We start from the raw sequence: 14,492 nt of genomic DNA, 5'->3' as shown, positions 1-14,492 counted from the left end.
TTTAGTTTCCCCCCAAAAAAAGACTTCCCCCCTAAAACTTCCAAAACTGAAAACAAAATTTCACTTACTTTAATGTTGTGGTTAAACCAAGGGCAATTTTGCTTCCCAGGGATATTTTCTGATTTTCTTAGCTGGAGGGGATGGGCTGCTATGGGGATCTAGTGGGAGGAGGCCAGGGAGGCTCCTAAACACCCCACACTACCCAGTGCTCCCATATGGACGTACTGGAGGTCAGAATCTAGAAATCCTGTTTCTGGGTAAGCTAATGAGCCACTCCTAAGTTATTTTTTTTTAAAGATTTATTTATTTATTTATACAAGCACTGGGTACAGTCAGAAGCGCAGGAGGGTGAGAGAATTCACCAGAGCCAGAGCGGGGAACAGAACAGGCAGACTGACGAAATACACTGCTGAGGGAAGCAGCGGGCGCAGCAGGAGAAGTCTGCACACCATGTGGGACCCTCGCTGGTGGCCAGGGATCGAACCAGTGCTGCAGAGGCTGCGGGCAGCTTCGCAGCCCAGTGCTCAACTGCTGTGCCACCGAGGGAGGCCCAACCACTCCTAAGTTTCTAAGCAGAAGGTAGACTTTTTCAACTAACTAAAGCATGCTGTTAATCGAGCACTTATTACATACCAGGCCCTGTTCCAAATGCTTGACATTTGCCTCACCTTCTGTGCTCAGATCTTCTCAAGGTTGACTTCCACACACTTAATTGAGGAGTCAGGTTCAGGGGAATGAGATCATGCAGCCAATCCCGGAACTTTCCAGACCTCCATACTGCCTGTCTTTCCACAGACCAGCAGCTGAGCAAGGACATCAAACCTATTGCATTTTGGAAATAGGTTGTGGGGGATAAATGCTGAGCATTGTGGGCTGGTGAAAGGGACTCTGTTGGGCTGGGAGGTCTGACCCTGTGCACCCTGGAACCACCCTGCACAAACAGGCTGGGCATGAGGTGGGCCCAGTGGCTAGGTCCCAGAAGAACCTCTTGGGCCAGCCTGCAGGCTCCAGGGAGCCCTGAGATAGCCACACCTTTAAGAGGTATGTTGTTTGGAAGACAGCTCAAAGTGCTCACTTGGAGCCCATACCAGCCCTTTGAAATACAGGGCCATGATCATGAACTTGTGGGGAGGGGATGGAGCAGCTGAGCCTTCACAACTGAGAGGTGAATTAGGAGAGTCAGCACCCTCCCACCACCACCCTGAGAGCAGCCTGAGCCTCCAAGGTCTCACCAGAGCCCTGGGAAGTGGGGCCTGCCAACAGGGCATGAGAGTGAGTCTGGTGCCTGGTGACGTCTCAGCGTCCCCGTCCAGGGGAGACCAGAGCCCAGCTCTCACTACTGTGTGGGTCAGCTCCAGGGGGTTGGGGAGGACACATTTGGATGCCCTTGTGATATGGATGGCGAGTAACCTCCCCCACACCCATCACCCCTGTTTAACCTTGAGAAAACATCAGAGAAAAAGAAACATACCCAAATTGAAGGGGAGTTTACAAAATACCTCACCACTACTCCTTGTAACTGTTTCAGCCATCAAACAGCCAGGGGGCATCTGACAGACATCAGAGGTGAGAAAGTCTAGGGCAGCCTAAGGAGCTGTGATGACTAACTGATGTGGGCTTTGGACCCAAGTCTGGCTGTCTCAGGAAAGCCTCCTCCCTGACACCTCCTGCCCACGTGTGCACCATCTTCCTTTCCCCCAACTCCTGGGGTCTGTGCCCAGAGCTTGGTACCACAGTCCCTGGGAGCCTGTGGTCTCCAGATTATTTCAGGATGCTGAGTGGTCTCCAGAGGGTGTGCCCCTTTCTGCTGGATCAGTATTTGCACTTAGACCAGTTACCTAAGGGTGAAAGCTGGCATCAGGAGGCCCCATTCAACTCCAACTGTGTTGGACATTTGCCATCTGAATTTGCCTCCTGCTCAGCTAGGCAGCAGCCCCTCCCAGCCCCCTCTTCCAGCATGGACCTCCCAGTGTCCCAGACTGGTGGTGGCAGCCCTTGGAGCAGGGGTCACTGGGGGCCTTGATGGTGGTTTGGGGTCAGAAATGAGTAACACGGCAGGAATCTGGCAGCCATCCACCTGACCCACTTGGAGAGAGATGAGAACAGGAAGACAGTGGTCTTGTGTGACTTCCAAATGCCCGAGGCCATGCAGCTGCCACCACCCAAGTATCCCAGTGACCTCTCCTCTCCCCACCCGCGTGTATACATAGGGCCCTGATGCAACTGCATAAAGAGTGCTTGCCCGAGACCTCATCCTTGCTCTGCGGGTACGTTGGGGGCCCTGCCCTGGTGTGGAAGAAAGCCTATGTTCTGGGGCAGTGAGGGGAGGGCTGAGATGTCAGGTTATTTAAAGCCATTCTATTGGAAACTATCACTTCAGGGGATCGGCCAAGAATCCTGTTGGAATACTTGTGTATGTGATGAGTGGCATCCTTTCCTCTCCATGGTTCCTCTAGGATAGTTCAAATTTGTGACCATGAAGTCCTTGCCCTGCTGGGAAGGGTGGAAGAGGGTGGAAAGAGGTTCTGCCACCTTTTGGGCCCTCCATCATCCCATGTGGTGGGGTGTTGGGGGGGCCTGCTCTCCCACAGTGGGTACTGCTCTTTGGTCTCTGCTGGGTCCAGGCGTGGTGCCAGGCAGTCCCTGGCAGAAGCCTGGCTCTGGCTGCTCTTAAGTCTACATCCTCTCTGCCTGAGTGGTTCACTCGCAAGCTGGGGCAGCAGCCAGTTCTGGGCACTGGGAGGGGGGTGCTGTGGCTCCGGGGCACAGTATGACTTCTGCCGCTGCCTGCCTGTGCCCACAGCCCAGCTCTGCCCTTGGCTGGCCCAGGAGAGGGGTTGGCATAGAAACAGACCTCTAGTCTGCCTCTGGCTTTCCCTTCCCGTGCGACTATCACATAGAGTTGGCCACTCTCCATTTGGCGCAGTGGACTGATTACTTGACTCATGAGCTGAAGAGCATGGAGAGGTGAATGTGGCAAAACAGGGCTATACTTGAAGCCCCATCCCAGCGCCCAGGAGGCCATGTGGGCAGAAGCGAGAGGCTTCTCCATCATCAATGTGCGACGAACCGCCTGTGAGTCGCTCATTATTTCCAGATGTTGAGTTGACACAGGACAGCTGCATGCCAGTCCCGTGGCACCATCATTCCCCATTACTCTGCAGAAACAGGACATCCCAAGGAATTACTCCACATACCCCAAGTTGCCCAGCTCCTGGGGGCAGAGCTGGGATTTGATGCTGGGCCCTGGCTCCCAAGCTACACTGCTTCCCCATGGCTGTCCTGACTGCCCCTCGCTGAGCTGATCGTTTCTCCTCTTAGGCAATCCTTTCTCTCTGGAATCGTGTCCAAGTAAGGGATTAGTTACATAAGTCACAGCCCATCCCATGGACACATTAGAAAGGATGCTTTTCAGTACATAGCAAGTCTCATGAAATGAGCAAGATACATAAGTGTATTCAGTATGGTTATAATTTCATAAAATGAGACACACATGGCAGGAAGCATGTTAATGGTGGTTATTACTTATCTGTAATAATATGGGTGATCTCATTTTCTTGTTTTACTTTTTGGTTACTTTTCAAGGCTTTTAAAGGGAAATGTTTTACATTTAGAAAAAAAGTTATTTCAAAATAAAATAAAGTTGGAGTTGCCCAAGAAGACAACACAGAGTGTGGCATGTTCAGGAGAGGGTCCTGGGGGTTGACAGGCAGAGGCTGTGCCCATCACTCATGGACACTGTTCAGTGGCTTTCTGAACAAAGGAGTGGCCACAACTGCAAGGCACCGCCCAGGGCCCTGGGCCCATGGGAGAAGGAGTTATCCCTGCAGTGTCCCTCAACCTTGACTGTGCCTGAGAATCACCAGGATCTTGTTCAAACACAGACTTGGGCTCAGGAAGTGGGGCCTAGGACCCTGCATTTCTAACAAGCTCCCTGGTACTCCTTTAGCTGCCTGGCCTCTCTCTGCCTCAGTTTCTTTTTCTGTAAAGTAAGGCTAAGAATGCCTGCCTGAAAAGGCCCTGGAAAGGATAAAATCAGATAATATGTCTGGCACCGAACCCAGTAGCTGGCATGGACTATGCCCTTAATGAACCTTGGATTCCCCTTTAACTCACAGCTCTTCTCCCCTTTCAGGTAGATGAGATTTACCACGATGAGTCGCTGGGGGTGCATATAAACATTGCCCTGGTCCGCTTGATCATGGTTGGCTACCGACAGGTAAACCCCTCCTGTGGGTAGACAGGTTTGGAGGGGGATGGGGTGTGGACTCAGAGCTTTGAACTAGCTCTGGTGTGGGAAACAGGGATTGCAATAAGATGTTTTGTCTCAAATCAGAACCCGGAGGTCATAAGAATTGGGGCATGAGGGATTTAGGTGCTCCCTCCATTCTGATAAACCAGCAATCTCATACCCTTGCCAACTGAGTCCTTCTTCTTGAAGAATAAAGGAGGAAAGCAGGGAAGAGAGGGGCGCACACTGAGGGATGTCCTGCCATCTTTGGGTCCTGGGGGCTGGGATCTGCAACCTCAGACCAGCTTTCTCCCCAAAATGGGGGTGACAACTGAAGTTTCCTCTGGAGACTAGCATATGGATTAACAAGGTGATGAAAGTCAGTATACTGAGGAAATGTTCAGAACAGCAACCTGCCTGGCAGGTTAGTTGGGGATCAGAGATGTGTGTCCAGTGCTTAGCATGCAGCATCTGGGTGTAGGCCTTGGCATGGGGATATCCACTAAAGTGGGAGGGCCGTGTACCGGGGCAGTTGGAGTCAGACAATTGGCAGTTTGGTACTGGCACTGCCGCCATGGCCCTCTGCGGTGGGAGGGGCCCTTGGGTGCCCGCTGTGGTCTGGGACCAACCCCTCTGTTGTGGATGCTTTATGGTCCTGCAGTCCCTGAGCCTGATTGAGCGTGGGAACCCCTCCCGTAGCCTGGAGCAGGTATGTCGCTGGGCACACTCTCAGCAGCGCCAGGACCCCGGCCATGCAGAGCACCACGACCATGTGGTCTTCCTCACCCGGCAGAACTTTGGGCCCTCAGGTATGCAAGGTACTGTATTTGCAGTGGCCAGGTGTGTGCAGCTGCAGAGCAGAGGCCAAGGCTTGGGATGAGGTGTCTCTGGGGCCACCCTGGGGAGGTACAGACATGGAGCACATCATACACAGACAGACATATGAGTCCATGCATAAACACATGCACACACAGAGCCGCATGGGCAGAAGCACATAGCAATACAGAGACGTGTGTACAGACACACAGACAACACAGACACACGGCAGATGCGTGCACACACAGTCATAAACAGACATAGGCATATGAATATGCATGCACTTGCACAAGCATGTGCACATCAGCCATATATGTGCATCAGCCACATGCACATATACTTGTGTGCACATACACGCCACACACATGGATACATGCACACAGTCCACACACATGCATAGACCTGTATACTTGCATAGCAAACATATAGCAAACCTCAGACCTCCAGGACAACTGGCTCCAAGAAACCTTCCCACCACAGCCTCTCGCTGTACCCCAAAAGCATCTTGAACAAAAAGGCATTTCAGCAGTTCTGAAGGTTGTCTGACTGGTTGCCTGGCAGGGAGCGTGCCCTGCCTGTCCCCTGTCCTTAATGTCTACCCTGGCCCATTTGCCCTCCACAACATGGGCCTGTGGGTCAGTCTTGACAGCAGGCCCCTTAGCCAACCTGGTAGCTGCTTAGTAAATGTTGGCCACAGCTGTTGCTACCACATGCCACATGCCAGCCCCAGTGCATTGCCCATGGCTCCCTGAGGCCTGCACGGTCATGTCTGCAGCTTTGCCTGTGTCCTCCCACCTACATGTCCTCTCCCCCTTGCCTTGGGAGGGCTGTCTCCTCTCTGCTCTATGCCCACCTCTCTGCCCTCCCTCAGGTTGTTCCCCTTTAACTACTTTTCCAAGCCATCCCTGCTCACCGCTCTGCACTCTTTGAACCCTGGCCTTGCAGACCCACATCTGATAACCTCCTAACCCCTAGTCCCCTGCTAGGTCACCTGCCTTTCAGTGTGTTGTGTGTGTCAGGGCAGCAAGGGGCCAGAGGGGGGGGAAGTATCTAATTGCTCTGCTTTCTCCATGGATCTAACATATTGTCACCCCTTAGCCTCCTCATAGAAAATGTCTGGAGTTTGTTGACTGACCAACTGACTTGTTAGCTGGAGGTTGGAGGTTGAGTGCACAGGCTTGGGTCCTGCCTGGAAACCTGGCCTTGAGTAGAGGAGAAACTGACAGGCACAGGGAAGCTTCAGGCCAAGAGGGAGGCCATAAAACCTTAGGATAAGGAGGCATGGCCTTTTCTGCAGGTGAGACTGGCAAGAACCCTTCCTCCGGGGCCCTCAAGCAGTGGCAAGGTCAGCTTGGTCTGCAGTGGCCAGCTGGACTCAGACCTCATCATGTCCTGCCTCACCTGCCCGTGACCTCTTTCTGCCTCTCTCCCTTTTCCCCTGGCAGGATACGCGCCTGTCACTGGCATGTGTCACCCCCTGAGAAGCTGCGCCCTCAACCATGAGGATGGCTTCTCTTCCGCCTTCGTGGTGGCTCATGAGACTGGCCACGTGTAAGTGACACCCAAAGGGTGGGCTGTTCCAGAGCTTCAAGGAGTTCTATGGTGTGTGAGGCTTTGCCAGAGAAGCTGCCTTGGCTGGGAGGGTGCCCAGCAGCCTGGACAGCAATTCTGGCCCACCTTGGGCTCAGCCTGCACATCCCAGGGCCATGGGGAATCAGAGATAATCCTGCCTTTGAGCAAGTTGGTAGCAGTGTCCCAGCACAGGGGTGATCAACTCTTCCTGGGTGGCTTCTGTCCATCCACCCACACCTCCAGGCCCTTCTGAGACACAGAGATGCTAGCCTGAGGCCATCATAAAGAGGAGCTCAGGCAGCAGACCAGGCTGACCACTGGAGAGAGGATGTTTATTCATTCACACACTCATGTTTAGGAATTGGGCTATAGCAGAGAACTGAAAATAGAAGGTCTAGAAGCTGCATGCTGGGAGAAAGCAAAGAAGCCACTATCCAATGGGTCGGAGAGCTTCTTAGAAGCTTTGCCTTTGGCATTAAGTGCTAACTCTAAGGAACAGACTTTTCAATTTAAATTATCATATGATAGATGCCCACATGCAAAATTCTGTGTCAAGTGCCACAGGGTCTTGAGACACTTAAGAGACTGGCATGAGAGCCCCAATAAATGAGGCTGAACTGAGCGAGTGAGACCCCAACCTTACACTGAAAGGCCTTGGGTCTGTTGGGAAGAGGGCACGTTGTTAATGTTGATGCTGGAGGTCCCTACTGTGGGAGGTCCGTCAGTGGGCAGGGTGGGTAGGGAGGGTTTCCTGGGGCAGCCTTGGAAGCTGTAGGGGTTTGAGGAGGGTACAGGGTACTGAGGAGCAGAGAATATCAAGAGTAAAGACTTCAGGGTAGAATGACTCTGGCCCCAGTAGGGGGAATCTGGGGCCTCGGCTTCTACCTAGCAGCCTTAGAGAGAGAGACAGAATTAGAGAGAGAGAGAGAGAGAGAGAGAGAGAGGTGATCCTCCCACTGCATGCTGGGGAAACTGAGGCCAAGAGGTACAGTTTGAAGCCTGGTCAGGGCAAGGTCTCCCATTGCTAGGTTGCTTGCTCATCTTCCCAGGGCAGGTGTCCAGGGTGTAACCAGGGCTCCTCTCTATCTTCCACTGCACCTTCCAGTCTTGGCATGGAGCATGACGGTCAGGGGAACGGCTGCGCAGATGAGACCAGCCTGGGCAGCGTCATGGCACCCCTGGTGCAGGCCGCCTTCCACCGCTTCCATTGGTCCCGCTGCAGCAAACTGGAGCTCAGCCGCTATCTCCCGTAAGTTACTTCCACCCTAGGGGCCAGGATGGGGCAGCAACCTGCCACTCCAAGCAGAGATCGCCCCAAGCAATCTCCCATCCCAACACCGTCCCGCTCCAGAAACAATTCCCGGCTTCACTGGGCAGACACGTGTTAGACTCGGGAGCTCAGGGCTGAGAATGGGAGTGGAGAGGTTTTGGTTGGGGCAAGGGTGGGCAGAAAAGCTGCACTAACCCCCCTGGCAGCTGGCCTGGGCCCAGGTATGTCCTGCATGGTGGACTGACGTTCCCTTTTCTCTCAGTGCAGTGAACCCTCCAGTTGTCCATGTATCAGCCTGGTCCTGGCCACATAGCATGTCCCTCTCTGGTGGGCGAAACCCAGCCTATAAGATAACTACGAGCTGCACACCCAACCCCAGTTTTGGGTGCCTCTCCCTGGAGCCCCCCAGACACAGCCATGGGTCAAAGTGAGGGCCTATGCCAGAGGGCATTCAGGGCTGCTGATCTCCTGGAAGACAGCTTCAGCACAGGGCAGTGGGTCAGATTCCTGAAGGCCTTCCCTGCTCATTCAAAGTCCATCCTCCGGGAAGGGGAGACTGGGGAATTCCTGCCTCTGCCTGGCTCACCATCCGACTTATGCAGCTCCTACGACTGCCTCCTTGATGACCCCTTTGCACCCGCCTGGCCACAGCCCCCAGAACTGCCTGGCACTGACTACTCCATGGATGAGCAGTGCCGCTTTGACTTCGGCTCTGGGTACCACACCTGCTCGGCGGTGAGTCCCCACTGGTGCTGCCAGCTGGGTGCCATGTACTGTGACCCAGGCTGGTCCACCCAGCCCACCAGCGGGTCTAGCTATGCTCCAGGCTAGGTCCACCATAAGGGAGCTAGGTGAACAGGACTCACTCTGCCACCTTCTGCTACACCCCTGCCCTGCCCTGCCCAGCCCTACCTGTGTGCTCTCCAGCAAGTACAGTGGCTGGAGAATGCTTTGGTGCCAGGAAAGATGGCAGAGAGCAGAGTAATGAGATCCTGGCTGGACTGGTCTAGGAGCTGACCTGTGAGGGGTCCTCGAGTCAGAGCAGGCCCTGGGCTCCAGCTGGGAGTACAGTTGTCACCACCTGCTCTTCAGGGGCATGGCGGAAAGTTTGGGGCTGTCTTCCCACCCTGGTGAAATTCTCCTGCACACACCTCCCTCCAGGGAGGTGACCTCCCTCCAGGGAGGTCAGCTCCCACCTCCCCCTAGGGAAGTCAGTTCCTACCTCCCCCTGCCCTTGTGTCTGAGGAGATAGACACAAACCATATAACCCTGCCCCAGCCACAGGGCAGAGCAGGGCACAGCCTGGGGATCAGTGAGGGCCACCCAGAAAAGAGATGAGCAACAGAAAAGGGGAGAGCCCAGGCCAGGTGCTTGCAGAAGGGGTCAGGCCTCGGTGACCCGAGTAGCTCAGCCCCCACCCCGAAATGCAACACCCCACTCTGCTCTACAGAGCTGGGAGGTGTCAATGTGCCAGGCAATCCTGGAAGTCATGGCATCTGTTTTGGCTGGAGAATGCGGGGGAGATGGCATTTTGATGCCCATGTGCTGCCTGGGATGATAGGAGGGACTGTTAGGAAATTGGGGCTCTCCTGGAACACAGTTTCCCACCACCTGTGCTGTGGCAGGTGAGATGGGAGGGAGATGGGAACCCTGACCTTGTGTGGGTGCTGGGGTCTGGGCTAGACCAGTAACCCCTTCACTGCCCGCCATGTGCACGGGACTCAGACTCCCCAGAACCATAGTCCCTGAACATTGACAGTGTGGGTCCTACAAAGGCCGGAAGGGCTTAGGGAGAAGACAGGGCAGTGTGGGCTGTGGCTGGCTCCTTTTCCTCTGTGCCCTACTGGAGAGGAGGCATCTGGCAGCCACTGGTACTTGGGGTAGAGTCAAGTTGTCACTGAGAGAGAGAGAGAGAGAGAGAGAGAGAGAGAGTGTGTGTGTGTGTGTGTGTGTGTGTGTGTGTGTGTGTGTGTGTGTGTGTCTGGACGGGCTCCTCCTGCCTTCCTGGCAGTATTCTGGGCCCAGCATCCACCACACACCCCTCTCCCTCTGTCGCTACCCTTTGCCCCCTGGGCAATGTGTCAGAACTGGACACCAGTGCAGCCTGTGAACCCGCTCCCCCTGCCATGCAGTTCAGGACCTTTGAGCCCTGCAAGCAGCTGTGGTGCAGCCACCCCGACAACCCGTACTTCTGCAAGACCAAGAAGGGGCCCCCGCTGGACGGCACGGAGTGTGCACCCGGCAAGGTACCTGCAGGATGGGGGTCTGTAGCAGCCACAGCCTTCGTGATGTGTGGGTCCCAGGGGATGCCCTGCCCCCCACCAACTGTGCATGTGGAGTCAGTGCTAAAGGAGAGGTGCAAGCCCCGTGTGCAGGGAAGGCTGCATGGAGGCCTCACGGGAACTTGCGCACACTCAACACTTTCGTCTCCCACAGGCCACAGTCCTTTGTTGCTGCAGTTTGAAGACTTGGGTCTTCCATGCAGCAGGATGCTTATTTCCTCTCTACAGATGAGGAGGATGAGCCCGTCCCCGGGGAGCTCCATGAGGTCACACAGAGAGATTAGCAGAGAAGAGAGGCATGAGAGACTCTGGGCTCCTCCCTGCGCTTCCCCCAACACCTGCCCTTTCACTTGTCAGTGGGTGTTGCCCCCTCATGCAAGTGTGAGTGACAGGGCTTTGTTTCCAGGGGTACCTTGTGGCCGGTGCAAGAGCCCTGAACTGGGGTCTGAAACCCCCCTTTGCTCTATTGCTGGTCCCTGGGTCATCTCTGTGTGGTGACCTTGGGCCATTCATTGAACATTTCCGGGCTCTGGCCCCTGGCTGAGTGTCCTTCTCTCTCTTCGGCGCTGTTCAGAAGTTACTGAGTCACGTCTCTGTCGGTGAGGGAGTGCGGGTGCAGTGGGGTGCTAAGGGGTACGATTACTCAGCACCAGCTGTTAGTCTTAACATGGATCCACACGCACCAGTCCTAACACGGATCCACTGGCCTCTGCCCTCACCAGGCTCCTTCCACGCACATGTGCCCATGGTTGCACAGGCCCAGGAGGCTCAAGCCTGGTGTGTGATTATCCCGAGAACTGGGGCGGCTACTCCAGGGATTCCAAAGTCCCACCCTCTCCAGGCACAATTCGTACAGCAGTTAGTCAGGGGCTCTCCATTTTGGCTACATGTTAGAAGTCCCCAGGACAGGGAGTGGCTGCCCATGGGCATGAGCTATCTGCTTGGGGTGATGGAAATATTCTGAGGACGGAGTGTGGTGAGGGTTGCACAATGCTGCTAGGAAAAATCATTGAATTGCACACTTGAAATGGGTGAATTTTATGGCCTGTAAAGTCTACCTCATTACCCCTTCTTTAAACAACCGCTACCCCTAGGGATTCTGACTCAGTGGGTGTGGGTGAAGCCAAGGCATCTGGAGTTTTAAAGTTCCCCAGGTGATTCCAAGGCTGCGTACCACTGAGTCATCTCTTGAGAAAGCTTTGCTGTGTTTCTCTGCTGTCACCCTAGAGGATAAAGGAAGGGAGCTAAGTTTGGCTGAGTCTTCCTTTGTGTCTGACCCTGCACTAGGGCCTTTGTAGGTGTTACTGCTTCCAGTTCTTACAACAGTCCCATTTCACAGGTGAGTAAACTGAGGTTCAGCAAGGTGGAGTGACAACAAACCACACAGAGCTAGAAAAGGCTGAGCTGGGACTTGGACTCAGGCCTTTGATTCATGCATGTGCTCCTCCACTGCATGCATGAACCTCCCTGTGCGGCTGGCTTGCCTCCAGGAATACAACTACTTGTGACCCCTAGATAGTGATTTTGAGGCACAGTGCTGCAAGTTCAAATGCTTGGTGGCATGGGCACGTTGCCTTCTCTCCACTATCAGCCCTTTATTCCTTCTAGGGCACAGTTGTTCTCATCACTAGTAATACCCTCTGCTGTTTCCCAGGGCTGCATGTGCCAGGCATTCTCCTTGGCACAGCAGCCCTGTGGGCAGGTGTCCACATCGGGCAGTTGAGGAGTGACTTAGCAAGGGGAGCCCTTTGCTGAAGGATACTCAGCCCAGGGGGAGGTGTGGGATTCTGTGTAGCCCCCCTGAGTGGCACTAACTCTTAATATCCCTGTCCCTGGGCTCATCCCTGGTGCCACTAGCTGTGTCTCCGCCTGGCTGGGTACCTCTGTGGCAAGCTCGGTGGCCTAGGATGACCTCACCCCCTCTGATCTATTCAGTGGTGCTTCAAAGGTCACTGCATCTGGAAGTCGCTAGAGCAGACTTATGGCCAAGATGGAAGCTGGAGCTCCTGGACCAAGTTCGGGTCATGTTCACGGTCATGTGGGGGCGGGGTGCGATCCCGCAGCCGGAGCTGTGATAATCCTCTGTGAGTGTGCTTGGCTGGGGTGGGCAGGGCAGAGCAGGGGACACCTCACCTTAGGCTTGGGGGGCTTGGAGGGGAAAGCACTGGGGGTCTGGGCACAAGAGAAGAAACACCCCACAGGTTGGGTGTTTTAATGCCCAAGGACCCCCAAATCATTATTGGTTAATGACCCATCAGGTCTGACATCTGAGATTGGTCTGAACCAGCGATGTGTGCGGGAGAGTCCTTGGAAAGTCCGGGTGGGTCCAAGACTCTGCCCTCCTGGGCCCCCACAGCCCAGTTAAACTTGGAGCAAACACTCATCTAAATGCTCAGTAGCCAGGTCTTCAGAGAACAAATACACATGAAGCAAAACTTCCTTTAATCTTTCTTCACTTACCTGTTTCTAGCATCCAACCTCCACTCCCACGCCACCACCCGAATGTCAGCCTTCTGGGGAACAGCCCATTTTCCCTTTGTGTGCCCTCTGTGGCAATCCCTTCCCCTCCCCAATTCTTCGGGCCTGTGAGTGCAGCTGACCGTGGCTCAGCAGCCTGCTTGGCGCAGCTGCAAGAGAGATGGAGCCGACAGGCGCGGGCGTGCAGGGCAGCGCTCCAGGAACAGAGATGGAAGCGCTGGGCGGGGGCAGCCAGGCCAGGCCCTCCCGGCTCTGGGTAGCGTGTTGAGGAAAAGGAATGGCAGAGTCCAAGGATGGCAGCGGCTCTGGCACCCTCAGGCCCTGCGTGTTCTGCTGCTTCCCTCCATGGCCGGGGCTCAAGCCTCTGGGGCAGCCTGCTCCCGAGCGAGATGCTGTGTTCCCCCCTGGGCCACGGGCCCACGGGAGCTACCCTGTGACTCCCCCCCGCGGGTGAGAAAGCCGGGCTTAGAGGGAAGCCTCGTGGTGCCCACTCTGAGTGAACCACCTTCCGGCCCCGACGGACTTTCATACCCTCGATCCTAGCATCCATTTATTGAACTCCTCTGTAATAAAAACTATTTTTATTTCATGCGGCTTAAGTGAAATAATGTGTTGCTCTCAGCACCATGTCCAGCACAGATGAAGCACTTAATAAAGGACAGCTGCTTGTAATACATGACACAGTTTTACTAATAACAGTATATCCAGTGCTCTCTCTGGGCCAGATGGGATGCTAAGCACTTAGGTGCATCCACCCGTGTAATTCTCCCAGCGCCTCTGAGCAGGGGCCGGTAACCTCGTGCACTTGACACTCTGTGTTAGTAACCTTGCCTCATCCTCTTCCGTTAGTGGAGAAGAGGCTCTAGATGGCTTTACAATGGCATTTCTTATTGATGCTTCACAGAATGGTGGGAGGGGGTAGATCAGGAGAGGTGTGATGGTGCCTCCTTTAAGGGAAACAAAGGCACAACGAGACTAAGCACCTTGCCCATTTGCACATGCCCAGGACTCGGAAGCCAGACCTTCTGAGTGCAAATCCAAATGTCTTACTAACCCCTAGTGTATGGTATCAAGTGGAAGTGTATGCAAATAGGAGTGGTTTCCTCATTGATTGAGTACTATCATTTGCCAGGCCTTGTGTTAGGGTGAAACAATGTAAGAAGATGATAGACGATTTTTCTTCCAGTCTAGTTGGAGAAGGTTGTCGACCCTGTCTTCCCTCCCACACCCTCCACCTCCTCTGCACCTACCTTCCCCTTCCCTTTCTACTCTTCTCTCCCCCAACTCTTACTCCTTTCTTCTTCCCCCCCATAGACACACATCCACATGCACACACATGCACGCACACACATGAAGAGGCAGTATATATGTTGGGTCTAGAGGGGTCAGGAAGCCTCATCTCAGCAGTCCCCACAATGGGTCACTCTAGTTTATAGGTTAGTGGAGCCCCTCTTTAGGCTTCTCTAAAAGGCTTGACCATCCTGGTGGCAATGCGGGAGCCTGATCCTGCCAGCCTTCCCTGCCAGCAAGGTGACTGGCCTCTCTGTGCCTGCCACAGCCCAGCCTACGGAGGCCGCCTGTGCCCAGGGCCCATGTTCCAGTACCAGATCTGCAACAGTGAGGAGTGTCCGGGGCCCTTTGAAGACTTCCGGGCCCAGCAATGTTCCAAACGCAACTCCTACTACCTCCATCAGAACGCCAAGCACAGCTGGGTCCCCTATGAGCCCATGGAAGGTGAGTGTGCCCTGCTCCCCCTCCCACCTGAGTGTCCTTGGGCATCTGCTGGGTCCACATTCTTATGGATGCCACTCCTGGGCCCACTGGTGAAGGTGGAGGGACAGTG

General features: G+C 54.6%; 1 protein-coding gene across 2 annotated transcripts in view; it reads left to right on the top strand.

Annotated features, from left to right (window-relative positions):
- The window catches only part of ADAMTS14 (ADAM metallopeptidase with thrombospondin type 1 motif 14), a gene marked incomplete at both ends in the record, with an annotated part of 69,584 nt that overhangs the window by 40,700 nt on the left and 14,392 nt on the right, over window positions 1–14,492 (top strand). The window contains 8 exons of one of the 2 annotated variants that reach the window (XM_084245674.1): window positions 4,136–4,219; window positions 4,893–5,040; window positions 6,493–6,598; window positions 7,725–7,868; window positions 8,492–8,624; window positions 10,022–10,135; window positions 12,107–12,255; window positions 14,208–14,383. In XM_084245674.1, coding sequence (XP_084101800.1) covers window positions 4,136–4,219; window positions 4,893–5,040; window positions 6,493–6,598; window positions 7,725–7,868; window positions 8,492–8,624; window positions 10,022–10,135; window positions 12,107–12,255; window positions 14,208–14,383 — 1,054 coding nt within the window. Of the gene's footprint in view, window positions 1–4,135; window positions 4,220–4,892; window positions 5,050–6,492; window positions 6,599–7,724; window positions 7,869–8,491; window positions 8,625–10,021; window positions 10,136–12,106; window positions 12,256–14,207; window positions 14,384–14,492 lie in introns of both variants that reach the window. The other variant, XM_084245673.1, reaches the window with a different exon arrangement.

The sequence above is a fragment of the Talpa europaea genome, assembly GCF_964194135.1.
Source record: "Talpa europaea genome assembly, chromosome: 10".
NCBI classification, from domain to species: Eukaryota; Metazoa; Chordata; class Mammalia; order Eulipotyphla; family Talpidae; genus Talpa; species Talpa europaea.
This window is presented reverse-complemented; position numbering and strand designations above follow the sequence as displayed.